This window comes from Danio rerio, chromosome 18 (genome assembly GCF_049306965.1).
Source record: "Danio rerio strain Tuebingen ecotype United States chromosome 18, GRCz12tu, whole genome shotgun sequence".
Classification (NCBI taxonomy): Eukaryota; Metazoa; Chordata; class Actinopteri; order Cypriniformes; family Danionidae; genus Danio; species Danio rerio.
Window position 1 is genome coordinate 30,421,426 of NC_133193.1, and position 18,654 is coordinate 30,440,079.

General features: G+C 37.3%; 1 protein-coding gene across 1 annotated transcript in view; it reads left to right on the forward strand.

Annotated features, from left to right (window-relative positions):
- Window positions 1-15,321: 15,321 nt before the first annotated feature.
- The window catches only part of syt9a (synaptotagmin IXa), a 70,468-nt gene continuing 67,135 nt past the window's right edge, over window positions 15,322-18,654 (forward strand). Inside the window, exon 1 of the mRNA XM_001336022.10 lies at window positions 15,322-15,739. Coding sequence (XP_001336058.4) covers window positions 15,592-15,739 — 148 coding nt within the window. The 5' untranslated portion in view covers window positions 15,322-15,591. The remainder of the gene's footprint in view (window positions 15,740-18,654) is intronic.

Sequence of the window (18,654 nt, forward strand, 5' to 3'; positions counted from 1 at the left end):
CAGAGACCAAAAGAGCCTGAAGGGGAGGACTTTGTACTGCCATGCTCGACCTTCAAATGCAAACCACAGAAAATTTCGGTAACATGGAAGTTTGGAGACATGGAAGTAAGCGCCTTTCAGGACTATCGCTGCAAATCAATCCCGAGGACGAACACATTGGATGATGTGCTTCTGCGCAAGCATTCTGAACCGCAGCTTGTGAAAGCAGCGGTTCGAAACGTGCAGATCTAGGATTGGCTGTAGCCCACCGCTCTTTTTGGGTACGATAAAGTACAGGCTGTAAGAGACGCTCTACATCTCGGCTGGAGGGAGCGGCTCGATTGCATCCTTCGCCATGAGGACAGCAATCTCCTCTCGCAAGACAGGGGCGGAAGCAGGGCTGACTCTGGCGAAATACACGCCCGTGAACTTGGGAGACCGTTTTGCGAATTGAATCACATCCAACTCTGATCGTGCGGATAAGCCATTGCCCCGGGCTGGTCCATGCTAACCAGGCAGACAGAGCCCCTGCAAGTGGCCTCATATGCACGGTCGCTGACGTACCAGCGGTGGGGCAGCGCGGAGTGAGTGGGCTCAACGGGGAGCTTCACTTTCACCTAGCATCCATACTCCAGTGGAGGGGCTGAGAGTGGGAGAGAAAGGAGACCGTTCTCTCGTGCTCTATGAGCCATTGGCGAAGTGCACCGATCCTGCAAGCTGGAAGGCATAGCATCCCAGACAGGCAGTGTTTGTGCTGTCATATCCAAGGAAGGGGAAAATGCTCTTTCTTTGAAATTTGAGTGGCATTGAATTGATGTTATTTGTAGAACCCCGCCCTCCGCCCGGGAAAGAGCAAGTTCCTTCTTCTCCGGATGGCCAGTCTCATGGACGCTTAGCGGTCCGTTTACCAGATTTAACGGTGACCAGGGGCGGGGGAGCTGGGCACCTGCGGTATGCTTGACTCTGCTGCTTGGACGGAGGCGCAGACGGGAGCGGCGGAGCAGGTCTTGAACCCGAAGGCTGGTGCCCTCAGTGAGCAGCAGTGGTGGTGGATGGCTCAGCGGAGGAAGCGGTCTTACAGTCCCGCCGATAGATGACTTTGCCCATCGCATCTGACTGCTCCTTCACCACCCGTGAACACCTGAGTGAATTTACCAACAGTTTCGCCGACAAGGGCAGACTGGGATATGGGCGAGTTAAGAAAGCGAGCGTTGTCAACATCAAACATATCTACCATGTTTAGCCAGAGTTGGCATTCCTGGACTACTAATGTGGCCATTGTTTTTCCCAGGACACAAGCAGCTGACTTGGTGGCATGCAGAGCATAGTCTGTTGCAGTGCGGAACTCATGGAGCAGGCCCTCGCTCAGCTGGGCCAGCACCTGTGCTTAGCAGCACTGGCAGGTGGCCATAGAGTCCAAGGCAGAAGCAGCCTTGCCCGCGGCTTCGTAGTCTCTGGCCCCGAGAGAGGCAGATAACCTGCATGCCTTGGACGGGAGACGAGGCTGACCCTGGCAGGAAGAGGCGCCATGTGGACAAAAAGTGACTGCAATGGCGTGCTCAATCTGGGGAATCACCTCATACCCCCTAGCTGCTCTACTCTCGAGAGAAGAAGGGGATGGAAGGTTTAAAAGGCTTGGCCTTCTTAGTATCCTCCACATAGCACCCATCTAGTTGGTCTGGCCACAGGATTGGGGGATAAACCATCTCCAGACCCACGGTCAAAGCAGCCTGGGAAAGCAAGGCCAGCATATCCGATTCTGGATTTGGCGCCACGCTCACCACCCCAGAGGGAGGGAGCGGATCTGGATCCTCGTTGTATAATGACAGCCCACCCTCCGATGCAATGATGGACATCTGATGCTCTGTGTCATCCAGCGAAAGGGCGACCATCAGGGAGGACGAATCACTTCTCTCGCTCGAAGCTTGGATGGAGCACACTGAGAAGTGGGTGGTCCGTGACTCCCACTGAAGCCCTCAGATCTGCCAGAGTACTAGCCGCAGAGCGGGGGACTACTGGGGTGGGTCGGCCTTTTGCAAGAGTGGTCTTAGCTGCGCAACAGACATGGCATCACAGTGACGGCATGCACTGCCCGCAAGCACTGCATTAAAATGCCTCACCCCCAGACATGCAACGCAGTGCTCGTGCCCATCATCCGGGGACTAGAAACCACAAACTCCAGAAAATGCACAGTCGAAATGACACCTTGAAAAAGACATGCTGCATGACCGTGTTGCTCTTTTAAGAAACTTGCTTCCTTATACAAACCGCTCTTGGAGGACCAGACCCAAATGACGCCAGGCAAGGGAAAAGAACCCAGCTCGACCATCTGCCACTGTGTATATGGGCTCTGGACCGGGATAAGCTACTTCTCAATCTCTCTCTGTGTAGACAGGTAGGATAAACTCTCAGTGACTCTCTCAGAAGCTTATAAAAAGCTCTTAAATTGAAAAAAGATGTCAAGCATTGCACCAGCTGCGTCTTTACAGCACGTCTGATTGTCATTGACGCCAGCTGTGCACACTGACGCCACCAACTCAATGGCATTTTATTGGCCAGTTTTTATACTCTTTTAGATGATTGGTTTCTGAAAAAATCCCCATAGTGGAAGTTTTCCACATAGCACTGAAGTTTCCCTCTCGAAGAGGAAGAACAAGTTTTCTCAGGTGTGTGCATGCAACCAGTGAGCGCGCAATGTTTTATTTTAGACATTGTGATGAAACGGCTCCACTTTTTTCTTTTTGAGAGTCAATAAATATGTTTAGAACTAGCAAAACATTTTCATTCACTTTCATTCATGCTGTTACACACAGCATGAAAAGTAATTTTCAAAAATCCATAATATGGGCACTTAAAAACAAACAAGCAAATTTGATAATCAGTCAGAAATATCTTTACAAAACATACCGTATTGGAATGTAATTAACGTAATGTATTGCTTTGCACTCAAAAGCAGCTCTTGCCATGTCTCTTTGACTCTCAAAGAGTCAATGATATTTAAATGTTGGATTCATTCATTTACAGCTTTCTGCACCCTTGCATTATAACATAATAAGCAAGGACTGTATTCATCACTGAAAGGTTTTCTGTGCACATACAGTATTTCACACATATTTCTTTGCCCATTTTTCACTTTTCTTTTTCTTTTTTTAGGTGGCTTGCTTTAAAGTTGACTTCCATTCTGCCAAATCTTGGTACAACAATGAGTACAACAAGAGTTTTAAATAAGTGATGAGTTATTTATGAATAATTAATTAATTTGTAAACATGGATTTGGCTTTCATCGTTGAATGCATTTACAGCTAGTTTGAAGCAGGATATCATACAGTTTCTGAATGAATAAATGAATGAATGAATGAATGAATGAATGAATCTGGAATGTTGTTTGTTCTATCACAGTATAGTCCATGTTTACTGTTTCTTTTGCTTGGTTATTTTATTCCATCTGACTAAATCCGCTCCATCTGTCTTTTTGTGTGCTTGTTTAGCAAGTCTTGTTAGTGCTTGATAGAAGTATTATACACACACACACACACACACACACATATATATAAATATATATATATATATATATATATATATATATATATATATATATATATATATATTTTTTTTTTTTTTTTTTTTTCTAGTCTCACTCGTTTTTTTTTCATTTTTTGATTTAGTTTCTTTTTTTGTCTTTCAGCAATTGCTATTATTTTTTTATTTTTATTTTTTTGTAATTCAAGTCTTATTTCAAAATTTCGTTTTGCTCCTCAGTTTCAGTGTAGTAGTCTTTTGTTCGTCCTTTATTTTTGAGTTCATTTTGCTGTTTTGCTTTATTTCTAGCTACAGCTTATTTCTTTTGGCTTTTTGTTTTAAGTTCAAGTAGATTTAGTCCCTTATTTGTTTCATTTTATTTTTCGAGCCCTATTTTTTCCCCTCTCCTAATATTTCCTGTTTTTACTTTGTTCTAGTTTGTTTTTGCTTATATTTTCTTGTCTGCTCAGCTGACTAGTCCTATTGTGTTGCTCGTGTCACTTGCCTCCTAAGTCTCAGCTAGTTGTGGATCCATCTGTTTGCCACTTCTGTCCCAAACCTGAGTTCTGCTAGTTGTTCACTAACTGTTTGGCCTGAAGTTTGGAATTTCCCCTTTTCTAACCAACCTGTTCCACCCTCACAAGACACTTTGACTTTTAGCTAAAATAATAATAATTAAATAAAAATGACTCAAAAACGGAACATTAAAATTTGTGTTCTGCAGTAATCAATATGATCTTTAAGACTTGTCATATGTTCTCATTGACATCACACATTATATTTTTCTCCTGCTAAACACCTTGAACAGAAGCACTTATCATGCATGATCCACCCCTGCAGTCTTCAGCTGAGGTGTCGCTGAGCCTGCGTTAAATCCAGGATGAGCGTTTGGCAACCCAGGCTCATTCTGAAAATGTACCACAATATACATTTTTGGAGAGTACCAAATCCATCACAAGAGGTATGTTTTTGTTTTGTGAATCCACCAGAGGCCACTGAGTATGCTTTTTGAAATCGTAATTTCCGTTGCGAATGCCATTCGGGCCTGCTGTTCTAGAGGAAATCCCCCACAGGCAGTTGTTGACTGACTGACTGACTGAACAACCTGACTAACCCAACCTCCTCCTTCCCTAAATCCAACCAATAGTGTTTTCAAAAACACAGATTGACCCGCTCACCCACTTCCCTATACCCGACTGACAGTTTTAAAAAGCAATAAAAAATCAATTTCTTAAGCAATTTTTACCACATTCTCAACCTGTTATGTACCTGTTTATTTTATTTGTTAGCTTCTGTTTTTTGTCCTACCCACTTTCTGAAACCGTTCTTAGCCATACCCAAACCTTGTTGTCATTGTCAACTCCTCTCTACATCTTAAATCCATCAATGTACTTGATGAGCTACTAGACAAACAGTGGGGAAAGCCATCCACATGGAGGTAAGCAGTCAGCTAGTGAAAAGCGGGAAAAGCAATGGCATCATACTGGCATGTAGCATTGATTTTAAAGAGTAAAGACAAAATGCAGCCATACATATTTCTGGCTGTATTAATCAAAATCTCCAGAAATGTACGTAGGGCTACGTTTTCAGAAGGAGCCAATGTTGACATTTAAACCTGTACTAGATGATCATACACTTACCTCTAAGTTCTAAATTAGGATAAATTAAAATATTTCTTATCAGATGCCATTGCAAAAACTGTATGTCCAATATTTAGAGTTTAGAACTGTCATGTTGTGTTTAAACGATTTGATAGATAAGAGAAATCTTTGATTTTAGTATGGAATAATGTTGTGTGAAAAGAAAATTAAAGCATTTTAAAAACTTTAATTGAAATATACCTGAGATATTATGTGAAAACAAAATATATTGTGTTAATAGTATGGCCACAAGGGCAACACAGTGGCTGAATTAAAGTAACTAATTGGCCGTAGTGTATGTGTGTAAATAAGTGTGTATGGATGTTTCCGAGTACAGGGCTTTAGCTGGAAGGGCAACCGTTGTGTAAAACATATGCTGTTTTACCTTACTTTATATGCTGTTAATTTAAGATTCTAATCCACGATGGAAGTAGTTCTTCAAACTGTTTCTCTTTAATTGCTCATTTGTGCTTTTCAACTGTTGCGGCAAAATTAAATGTGTATCAATGAAAAAGTTGAATTGCAGTCATGTGTATGGCCCAATCCCAATTCTACCCTTTAGCCCTTCCCCTTACCCCTACCCCTCATTTTGCACGTTCACGTGAAGGAGTAGGGGTGTCAGACATCCCACAAATGCATAGAGACTCCTAGACGCAAACAAATGATGATAATCTCCCGGAAATCCCGTCTCCCTCCCGGTCCTCAAATACATTGTGCACCCCTCTCCACCGCATCCCTCCTCGCTCTTCAGAAACGTTGCGCACAATAATCTTTTAACAACATACTTTCACAACTGTCACTCGATGACACTCGAATAACCTGTCAGAAAAGTTTAGCAGCTGAGTATGAGCTTTTTACAATGTTTGACATAATGTTAATGTTGTTTTTTGTGTGTTCACATAGATCCATATGGCCATGGTGTAAATGCACAGTACAGTTACAATCTTAATACCATATTGTATAGTTATGATACCATGATATTGTTGCCTTCAGTGATTTCCTAATGATAAATACAAAAAAAAATAACAATAATAACGCAACTGGAATAACTACAGCAGACATTATCATTGGTCTAATATGAAGTAAGAGCTTGCGATGACATATGATGATGTGTGCAGGTGTTGTAGTGCTGTCCCATTTTCTAGGGGCTAAATGTGAAGCTCTTCCCCTTCACACTCTGTTGCAAGGGCAAAGAGAAAGAGGTAGGAGTAAATAAATAGAATTGGGATTGGACCTATATAGAGCCATATTGCATGACTACTCGTTTGACATTGTTCCCATAATGTCAAATTTCACATGATTTGTTTTGTGACCACTATGATGTCACCAGAAATGCCACAAGATGGGTTTGTCTTTTTGTTCTAACATCCCACAAATCCTGGCACATTCCTTTCCTGCCTAGCTTTACCAGGTCAGTCACTTGACATTTTGTCAATATAACACTGAATAAATAAGACAACAACATGGAAATGGTCAATAAGTTGAGTCAATGACCAATTGAGAACTCAAGCAGTCAACTGAAATCCATTGCAGTTGCTCAGAAGTGGCTGAGAAGAACTCCCTCTGTTTTTCAAGGATCCTGCCAAGACTCTATTTGTTTTGCTGAAAAGCCCCAGACAGATCTTGTTACATTTGAGCATAAGTGCCTTTGTGCAAAAGACAAACTGCAGTTTTGTATATGTTATAATGTGTCATTTTGTGACTCTTAAAAGCTGGCGTCATAAAAGGCAACACTGCACAAACAGTTTGTGTTGTCAGATATGTCTGAAGACTAGGATAGCTGTATAGCATAAAGCCTTCGAAAGCATTCATCAAGGTTGCACTGATTGTTGCTATGAAACAAGATGTCAGAGCCACTGGCATTGTCACATCAAACACACAGGCAGATGTGTGAACACTCTCCCCAAAGAACGAGCAGCAATGTTAACAGGTGCAGTAACCTACAACACTCTGGAGGAACCACCCCACTGACAGGGTTGGCAGCTCTGCTTCCGTCAGCCCTCAGCTGGGAGTCTGCTGTTGACAGGCCTTGGGGAGGCTTACACTGCACCCCGCTGAAAAAAAAGTAGGCATTTTTAAAGGCATAATATGTAAGATTTTTATTTTTTCATTGAAATATCTCAAAACCACTCAAACGTTACTACCTGTAGTTTTTTACAGACTTGTGTAAATACATTATCCCAAATCTTGAAATCCAGTGAGATAATCTATTTTAACTAATCACATGTACTGTGTCTTGTGTCATCATGCCTCTATTTCTAGTTTGGTTTTAAAGAAAACATGAAAAAACCAAAGATGCTTTAATAAGTTGTGTGTTGTTAAAGACTGTAAAGATCAGCTTCATAACTGAACCTTAAAACGATTAAATAGCAGTGCTTCTCTAGCTCATTGTTGAGCTCATTGTTTTATTGACCTTGATTTCCAGAAAAGCCACGTAGAATAGAATGAAGATGACAACTCACATGATTTCACATTGTGTCACCAAACTTTGACGTTGTTTATTGTGAATCCTCTAGTGGTTAAAAATTACATACTGTGCATCAGTGGCGTAAAGTAACAAATTACAAATACTCAAACTCCTGTAATTGAGTAGTTTTTCCTCAGAAATTGTTTAAGTAGTTTTAAAAGTGTTTACTTTTACTGTCAGTACATTTTTAGTGCAGTATCTGTACTTTTACTCTACAACTTTCCATCAACCTGCAGTCACTTCTTTATTTTGTCTTGTCTATGGTGATTAGAAAAATCTGTCCTGTGATTCCTGTCCAATCAAATCACACATAGAAGGCAAACCGTAATCATAATGAACTACACTAATACATGGGTGATTTATAATTACAGCAAACTCTGTGGAAGCATTAAGTGCCTAAGATGTCTAAAAACTTCACACACATTGACCAAAAACTATTTAGATCAGTGGTTCTCAAACGTTTTTCATCAAGTACCACCTCAGAAAAAAAATTGTCTCTCCAAGTACCACCAAAATGAGCAGTATTGAGATACAATAGCGTAGTAGACCCAATAAAGCAGCTCTGCACAGTTAAAAAAACGTGGCAGATTACCTCAGAAATATAGGCTATATGTCATATGACATTATATATATAATATTTGATCAATTTTGAAATGTGTGTAGCATGTACATGACATATTTCATTCCTCCGCGTACCACTAGAAGGAAGCCTGCGTACCACTAGTGGTACACATACCACAGTTTGAGAACCACTGATTTAGATGCATATCCCTGATGAGAAGATGGCGGATGTGTTCTGTATGATGACCAAAAGGGCCTTAAACACCCAGCAGGCACAGGGCATCAACATTACGTCAGATTGCCATTGTACCTCAATGTCATAGGGATGTTGCATTTTGTTTGGAAATGAAAATCGTGTTGACATCAGAACCCAATGTCAGGCCAAAGTCAATGTCCAACGTCCAACCAAAAATCAACCAAATTTCAATGTCTAAGTGCAAGTGATTTACATGTTTAGTCACTGTAGAGACGCGAATAGACATCCTGAGGCATGATATGCGCGAATGAGGCGCCACGAATGTCACGAGTTAAGCTTTTTGCTTGATTGTGGCGCTTAACGCGTTTCGCGAGAATCGCTCAAGTTTAAAAATCTGAACTTCAGCAGACACTCGCTCTATATTAACCCATCAGGAGCTTGCTCGTGTAGGGGCTTGCTTATGATGTAGCGCCGGTTGTTGGTGTACCAAGGGGAAATCCTCCAGCCAACACTGGACAACAGTTGATCAAACTGAGCTCAGCTCAGTCAGAAGCACCGCTGTAATGCCGAGTTCAGACTGCATGATTTTAGCCCCGATTTTGACTTGCCGACAGGTTCTGAGAAATTGCTGACAAATGAAAGTAAAAGCTACTGTCCATCCATCTTATGGTGTAAACAAAGCAGCTACAAAATGCTAGCCCTGATAGTCATGCAGTGTGAAAACATTTGTGACACGACTACTTTGAAAATCATGCAGTCTGAGCTCGGCATAAGCTTTCATCATTCAGGTGAAGTTTCTGGAGGAGTTTAACTCACAAAGCTGGGTGCACCTCTGAAAGGATTGATGATATTTCAGTACTCTTTTCCACTGCTGTGCGTTTAAGGAAGAGTGTCTTTAAAATAATATTGAAATAGTAAAAAATAAATGTGTTTCGTTGTCCAATTTAACAAGGTGTAGTTCACTGTGGAGGGAAAAATCCATAAAGTCATTTAGAAAAATCCATAAATGTATCACAGTAAATGCTTTGGTACAGAATGTTTAGGAGGAGTACATTGTTGTTGTTGTGTGTATTTATTTATTTATTTATTCATTTTTTAATTTTTTTTTTGCAGAAAACAACCTAGTCTGTTATGTTTAATGTTTTGTAAGGTTAAAATGTAAATGGATTTCTGCTGTGGTTTTATTGTGTAAGGTCAAGAAGAGCCCAAAATACTACATGAACTTCATATTAAAAGCTATATTGTCAGTGGAATCAAATCCAACAATATATTATTTTATTTTAAAGCTAAGTATACTACATAGTATACTATACATAGTATACTATATAGTTTGTATACATCACTTTAGACAAACTATACGTTTTGAGAATGAACCGCATCTGCGGCTGGAAAACAATCAATCCGTCTATTGATATATTGATATATATATATATATTTATTTATTTATTTATTTATTTATTTATTTATTTATTTATTTTTTTTTTTTTAATAACTGCCATTTATGAATCTCTCTGACTTTAAACATCACATTTTATGAATGAGACTCGGATCCTACCCTAGGGAAATGCGGACTTTGCTATCTTACATTCATTCTGCGTATGAGTCTCCGTTTTTATTAAACTAAAAATTACAAGCTTCATAGTGAAACTGGAAGAGATAATATTACCATGCCAATTAAGAATAAATTAAACTGTATACATATTCATAAGCTGCTGAGTAACCTGGGATTTATCTGGGAGTGAAATTCCGTAACGCTATATTAAACTGTTATCATACCATCAGAGATTTCTTTATAGCTCCCAGGCATTAACTGACTGCCAAGAATTTATCCATTTGTGAAGTGTATAGTGCAGTGCATAGATACTTTAGATTTAGCATCTAAGAATATATTAGTGTGATTAAGATAATGTTCCTCAGAAGCGCTTTTATTGTACTTTCAAAAAGCTCTTATTATAATTTTCAAAAGTTACCCCTCAATATGTATTAGCACTAGTCAAAGCTCAACAACACAGACGTGTTAGCATCTTCAAAGTAGGGACAATTACTTAACTAATAATTAAAAACTGTTTTTTTTTTTTTTTTTTTTTTTTAACTTTAAATTTTATGTAAGTTTTACATTTTATGTAAGTTTCTGTTACATTTAATAAATACATTTAAAATAAATGAAAATAATATATGTTGAATTACTAGTATGTGTGTATGGTTAAATGTAAATGTTTATAATGAGCCTAATTTGCAAGAATGCAATGAGTTAAATAATTAATAAGCCATTTTATTGATTGATTGATTGATTAATTGATTGATTGATTGTTTGATTGATCATAGAGAAAATGTTTTAAATAATGTGCTGCTGGGATGACATCATAACCCAGAAAACCAGTTTGCCATACTTTCACTCAATATAAGAATTACTTGTTTTTTTTAAATACTTGTCTTTGTGTGTAAAATATAGACAAATGTACGTTACAAGATCCATCATAAATGTCCATATTTTAGCCAAATTTGAGTTCAAATAAGCCAATATATTTTAGGTTTACTTTTTAATGAGCACAATCTTTAAACATTAATATTGTAAACAATATTTAATATTTTGCTTTTTCAACATATTTTAGCTTATACAACCCAAACTGCACACACTTTTGTCTAGTAACAAAACTATGATATACCTTTGCTTAGGTTTTTTTTTTTTTTTTTACTATACTATAGAATGCTTTTGTCTAGTTTCTTAGTAATGGATTAAAAATAATAATAAATAATAATAAATAAACACACCCACATTTTCAACATTCAATTGTAAAAAACAACATTATAAAACCCAACCGCAAAATCTTGACAAAACAAAGGCACATCATCCCATCAAGTCTTCTCTATTTTTGTGAGAGAAAAGGTGATAATTCATATGATTCATTATGATTAGTTCCTCACAAGTTACCTGTAATGAAAGTTTTACAAATTATCCAATAAAGTGAACAATTTTGTAATGTAACAATTAGTTGAACAAACACAAAGGCATGCCTCACATTTACTATAGACATAATAATAATAATAATAATAATAATAATAATAATAATAATAATAATGAATTACTTAATCAATTATTACAATTTTGCTTCAAGACTAATCCCCAGCTTAGAAACAAATTCCCGAGATGTGGTGTGTTTCCTTTTGGTGGCATTCATGTGTTTTCCGACATGAAAAAAAAAATCATATTGCATCATAATGATGCACAAAAAAAAACAGCAGCTAGCTCTCTGAAACTCTCAAATGGTCACACACTGAAACTAAGCAGGGCCGGGTTAGTACCTGGATGGGAGACCAAATGAGAAACCTAGTTTGCTGCCGGAAGTAGTTAGTAAGTGGGTGCTTAACCTGAGGTCTGAGTGGGTCCTAACGCCCCAATATATAGACCAATTACCAACCTACGTCACACATGACGTCATATGGGTCCCCGGTTGCAGAAAACAGACAGGCTACAATGGGAAAGATGTCGTGTTTTGCGGTAGGATGCCAAATTCGAGTCCAAAAATAGAAAACTTAACTTTTACCATACACCACACACTGCTTTAATACCGACTGCAGACGTCTTTGGCTAAAAGGGAGCTGAATGAAGTAAGGAGCTAATTAGAAATGCTGGACTCTGCAGTTCTCATGTCATATCAGGTCAGTTCACGCTATGCTGAATCAGACACATCACTCGTTTTTGATTGCAGAAATGATTTCAGCAAAAACAGTTACATATGGTTAATTAAACTGCGGACACTGAATGCTAAGAATGAAACGTGAAAGTTTATTAAGGTAAACTTAGTTTTATATTATTCACACATTCATTCAGTGACAACTTGTGACAAACTCCCTATATTGTTTACCACGGCACTTTGAATATTCGGTCTGAAATAACCTGCAAGTGTGACTTGAAAACAACATTAACACTTTATGTTGGAATTAATGTTTTTTTGACTGTGAACAATGTTGTACTTTGATAGTCATTGGCTGTTGCTAATATGATTTCGCTATTTACAGTTTGCAAATAATATTTTTATGAAATTATATTATTAAGGAGAAAGTCTGAATGTGCGAATATAAAACCAACTTTACCTTTATGTGTAGGTTCGCATACCCTGCCGTACAGGTGAAGTTCACTGTCAGAATTCAGTCGTTTTGCGTGTTGGTGATTAATTACCCAGGGCTTGTATATCGTTAGCTCCATCTTGTTTCCTTGTGTTTGGCTAGGCGGAATCTCGGTGTTTAGCTCTTGAATCTGGTCATCATGGAGCAATATTTATTGCACATGACCTCAAAGAACAACATTGTTGGCATCCAAAGACTTGTAAACCTTTAACTTCTCTCTTGTAAAATCACTTAGAGCTTTATTGAGATTGTATATTTCGGGCTGAATGCTTGGTCATTTCGTCTAATCCAATATTCATTGGGACGGAGCTATCGCAAATGGAGCTGTCAGATGAACGCCGCTTACTTTAAAGTTAATTTTGCTGAATCACTGTGCTTGTCACAGGGTGACGAGCTGTTATAATATGCTGTAAGCATTATGTAAATAATATATATAATATGTAAGTAATATATCTTATTTCTAAGACAACCACAAACTCTGCAGCGCATCTGATGTCATCCCCTCGCTGTAAATGCTAGGGCTCCCGGTTGCTTTCTGCCACCTCCCTGTGCGCGCATCCTGAATGTTTACAAACATGGTAATTGGTCTATTGATGGGGACTTTATACTGCTCAGTGCCATCTTTCGGATGAGACGTTAAACTGAGGTTGTCAAAAATACCAGGATGTCCTTCGAAAAAAAAGTAGGGGTTTTACCCAGCCCACTGGCCTCTGTCCATCATGGCCTCCTAACCATCCCCATATCATATTTGGCTTCTCCACCAATCAGCTGGTGCTGTCAACTGTCAGACACAATATGCCATTGTGTCGTGCTGCACACTGGTAGTAGATGATGAGTGGATTCCCCCCAAAAAATGTGTAAAGTGCTTTGAGTGTCCAGAAAAATACTATATGAATGTAAAGTATTATTATTATTATTATTATTATTAAACTAGGAAATGAAACAAAGTGAACACAGAAACTATGAACACTACTACTAAAAAGTAACAGACATGCATACATCTTTCTACTTGAGCAGAAACTTAAAGGATTAACAGAGAAGGGTAGATAGGGGCTTAAGATGACCTCAAGGACCTCAGAGGAGAGCAGGAAAGGACGACTAAGACTAAGAATACAGCCTGAAGGGAGCCAGGGAATGAAAAGTCTTGGTGTGGGCATTTCCAGCAAGATCTCCCGAGAAAGCATAAATATTTTACATTTTGACATTTTAGTGGCTAATTACGAATTGCATCATATGGAAATGTATGATTTCAAAAAGGAGGCATGGCACCCAACCCCACCAATCATTGGGTGATGAGCAAATCGTACTAACAGTATGAATTGGATCGTACAAATTCATACAAATTAGCCACTTAACCAAAAAGTTACGAACTGCCATGAGATTGCGTTGGAATTTTTTACTAACAATGAAACAAATTAATTTTAACAATTATTTTTTCAATTATATCACATCAACATTTAAGTCTAAATGTGAGGTAAGAGATATGTTGAAAAAAAAGAACTAGCTGTTTATTTAAAACAGAAGAGTGAAGTTTTAATTTTACAGAATAAAGAGAGACTGATTTAGAGGAAAACAGCTAAAGTTCAGAGTAAAGTTGTTTGAAATTGCTATTTTTGAACATAGTTTGATGGTAATGACAAACAGTTTTGGTCAATTGTGGATGGCCTTCTGCTTAGGGTAATTATGTGGGGAAATGCAAGCACTAAGGTCCATGATAAACTTTTAAATTTGTACTTATCTTTTTTGTTTCCACATTTTGCACTTCTGTCACCTTACCCTATAAGAAAAACCTCATGTTTAAAGATGATTTGTGTGCTGAAAGTTCAGGAAGTGCTCGCCGACGAGGTATTCATTACTTCATTACTGGTGCTTGACTAGGTCTGTGATGTTTTTTACACTAAGCATTTAGCTCTGTTGTCATTGTTAGACAGTCTCACAGACATTACTGACTTTTGATTTGGTTGACTATATGGATGGCTACTCACAAACATCAGATGTCTGGTATTAAGTAAATTGCATTCAGCAACATTATGCTCTTGTACTTCTTGCACATGTACTGTAGCATACAAGAAACTGAACAGGATTTAGTGCTGCATTTAATCAAGCAAAGCTATTTTTCATTCTTTGATCAGAAGTAAAAAAGAGCCGGAAGTGCCTTTGGAGCGCTATAATGATAACAGAATTTAGATGTTGTCTACACTGCTAGTTGAAAGAAAAAGATTCTTGAAAAAAAAAAAAAAAAAAAAAAAAAAAAACATTGTGAGTTCTAGCAAACAATGATAAACTGACCACACTGCAAATGTGTTTTCTGCAATATTTATATTTTAAATAAATCAGTTTTTTCATTGATCTTATATTGTTTCACATCTGTGAGGACCACTCAAATTTCTTATTGAACAAATCTCCTGACCATCCATCAGGTCAGTTTTAGTGTAGCCTAATGCAAAACACATGACACAATCCCACCAAATAAAGACAACAACATGCAGAGAGTGCATAAGCCACACTCACACAAGCACACGCACACCAACACACAAAGTAAAATCACTATGCATGGTCACCCTGGTTTTGCTGCAAGATAACTATATGGGCTACTTACTGGTTTTGTGTATGAAATCTTACCTGCTGCATTATTTGTTGATTTATTTCTTCTTTTCAAAGATATATTGCGTAAAATATGTAAATGCATGTACTATGATATTTTAAAATCATGTGGACAGAGAAACACTTAAAGTCTGCGCTCTGATGAGTAATTATGTGAGGATCAGAATGTGAGCATGCGCACTGTTTTCAGCACCACGGCGAGCGTGTACTGTGAGTGCGAGCTCCTCACTTCAGTTAGCGCGCGCGTGTGTGTGAAGATTCAACCGGTGGCTTTTGATTTCTGACTCCACTCGCGTTGCGACGGGACTTCACATCGCAGACGAACTTCACTGTGTCGAGTAAACCTTAAGGAGGAATTAAAACAGGACTGAGAGAAATTTCCACGTGAAAGAGAGCCGGGTAATCTGTGGGAGTGGGATGCCGTCTGTGAGATGATGTTTCTCTGTGAGGGGATTGCGCTTTAGAAGCTCCACACTCCAGAAGGATGCTGTTGGGAAATGCCTGTCGACAGAGAGGACGAGATTTGTCAAAAAGCGCTAGAACTCTTATCGGATCTTTGTTCTAAGGGAGAGGTTCAGAACGAAAACTGTTTGGATTTCATTTATTATTTCCGAGACCTTGCCAGGCCGAGGTATTCGGACTCAGGTAGGCTCTTGCACGCTACGGTTTCCATGCGGTTATGCACCTAAGAAACATGAACAAGCTAATAGACCGAATACAATCTTTAAGTATATATTCTTAATAATGTGGCATTTTTGTCATTTGAGTTACTCATGACTTGTTTAAATGACACTCAAATGTTTGTCTTAAATGCTGAAGGAATTATATTAAGAATTCAATAAGATTAATGTTAAATAATAATCATGATTAGGATATATATATCCTAATCATGATTATTATTTAACATTAATCTTATTATATTCTTAATATAATTCCTTCAGCATTTAAGACAAACATTTGATATATATATATATATATATATATATATATATATATATATATATATATATATATATATATATATATATATGTATATATATATATGTTTGTCTAAACAAAGAGAGAGAGAGAGTTATGTTTAGTAGCTAGTATACTTTTAATCAAATTATTACATTTCATTATGTATATTGTGCTTTGCAACACAGTCTCGATTTTTTTGTCTTTCATTTTCCATTTATTTATTTTTTTTATTTTTTCATTACATTACAACCAATGTCATTACGATCAGTATATGTCATCATTATTCTGGAAAATGCTGCTCTTCATGACATGGATGAATCACTGGTGTCTGAAGATTGGATACATCAGAAATATGCCCCTAATCAAGACTTACTGTACCCCAGGAGGTTTCTGCATAATCCTCCAGAGTTGTTCCTGAAATACCATATGCAATAATAACACAAAATAAAAATAAAAAACAAACAAATAAATACATAAATAAACATAAATGTCAATATATAAATTAACAATAAAATTGTACACACCTGACTTGTAGTGAGAGATAATTGTAAAGAGGTGGAAGCACGATGAACCATTCACAGCCTCACACCAAACCTCCCCTTATTAAAATCCACACTCTTAATGTCTTGTAAGATAGCCTGACCTACATTTTATACACAGTGGGTTTCATCATCATGAACTCATTAATTCTTAATATACCATAGTAAAGCTGCAGCTACATTGTCCAGTGTGATTTTATTTCATTGTTTGCTATTTAAACTGAAAATAGCATATGTTACTTAACACAAAAAGCATGCATAAGTTGTATTTAGACACAATACACAACAATTTCCAGCAGCACAGGGTAACTAAAAAGGTGCTGTATTGGAATCTAACAGCACCTGCTGTAAAAGAGGACAGAAGTCGTTTGTGCTACACTGAGGTGTGCCTTTAGGGGATTTGGTAACCACTGTTAAATCTACCACCCACTGGTGATATTTTTTTCCTTTTGACTTTCTTTCTTTTTTATATATATATTTTTTGTTTGTTTTACAATGATTTCTCTCAATGTCAGATACAAGCATAGTTTCCACATGTATTATTTATACCATCAAAACTGTTTTTATTTTTTATTTTCTTATTTTTTATTTTTTTTTGCCAGGCAGACATATATAGTCCTTATTATAGGTTAAGATTTATATATATATATATATATATATATATATATATATATATATATATATATATATATATATATATATATATATATATATATATACTGTATATATATATATATATATATATATATATATATATATATATATATATATGATGTAAAGAGATGCAACTTGAATACACATGTAATAGGGTAATAGGGTGATTAAAATCAGATTGAACAATCACCAAACTAATATGGAAGACGAAGTGCAATCCCCTCCCCCAGCACATAGTAGCCTAAGACTCGTAAAAGCTATACAGAATCTGCATCCCTCCTGCACTCTCTGACACGCCGTGCTTCTGTAGCTGCACAGACAGATTTTCATGGTTGGTTTTGTCAGTTCATTGAGAGCCAATAGCCTGCACCTACCCCAAATCCCACAGTAGTGCTATAATAAAAGGCTACAGCTGAGGCATGTCATTTCATATTGGGTGAGTGGCATCACAAAAAAGAAAGAAAGAAAAAAAAAACTCACTGCAGCACAAAAGAGGGTGACAATGTCGGTGTCTCTGAACTATTTTATTTTTGAATGATTTTCCTCCAAAGGAAATATGTGGAAGAGGTTTTAGTTCTCAAGGTGAAATAAAAAAAAAAAGTCGGAAAAAACAGCTCATTAATGGAACAGGTCTCTATCTACAGTGAAATTAGCTTTAGAAATTCACCTATACACACTATTCAATTAAATTTCATCAAAAATGAACAATGTTGGCATTTACAGTATCCAGAAAACTTTAATTAGTTTTTAAACAAATTGTTACTTTTTTACTTTCTGGATTTTCTTTTTTCTAGGTCTTTACACAAACCATGACTGTAAAACTATTCCATCAAAGTATAAATTGAATAATACAGATTAAGATTTGCATCACATAATCAATTTTATTAACATTGCCTATGTTTCCATCCACCTATTTTATGCACATTTTGGATATGCGCATAAAAAATTGGATGATGAAAATGCCAAGGTATGCATACATTTTGAACATGCACAAAAAGTCAGGCTAAAGGATAAACTTTGATACGAAAAGATGCGCATAAACTACCATGGAAACACTTTTACTGAACAAGTGCACAATGCGCATTAAGAAAAGATCAAGTGATATTGTTATAATGAATCATGTGATGATAAAAATGTGTGTGAATGGATAAACAAGCAGTCTGACGCATTGTTAAATATCTAAAATGTTGTTTTGGTTATTCTAAAATGCTGTAACCATTACAGTATTAGTGTTATTATATTATTAATTACCTCCAGAACTGTCAAGACCATTTGCGCTGTATGTGTCATGACTTCAAACATCACCAAAATAATACATATTGGAATTTGCGTTACATAATCCATTTTATTAACATTGTTGTAAAGTACATCGTTGCACTTTACACACACGCAAGAGCAGGTTGCCAG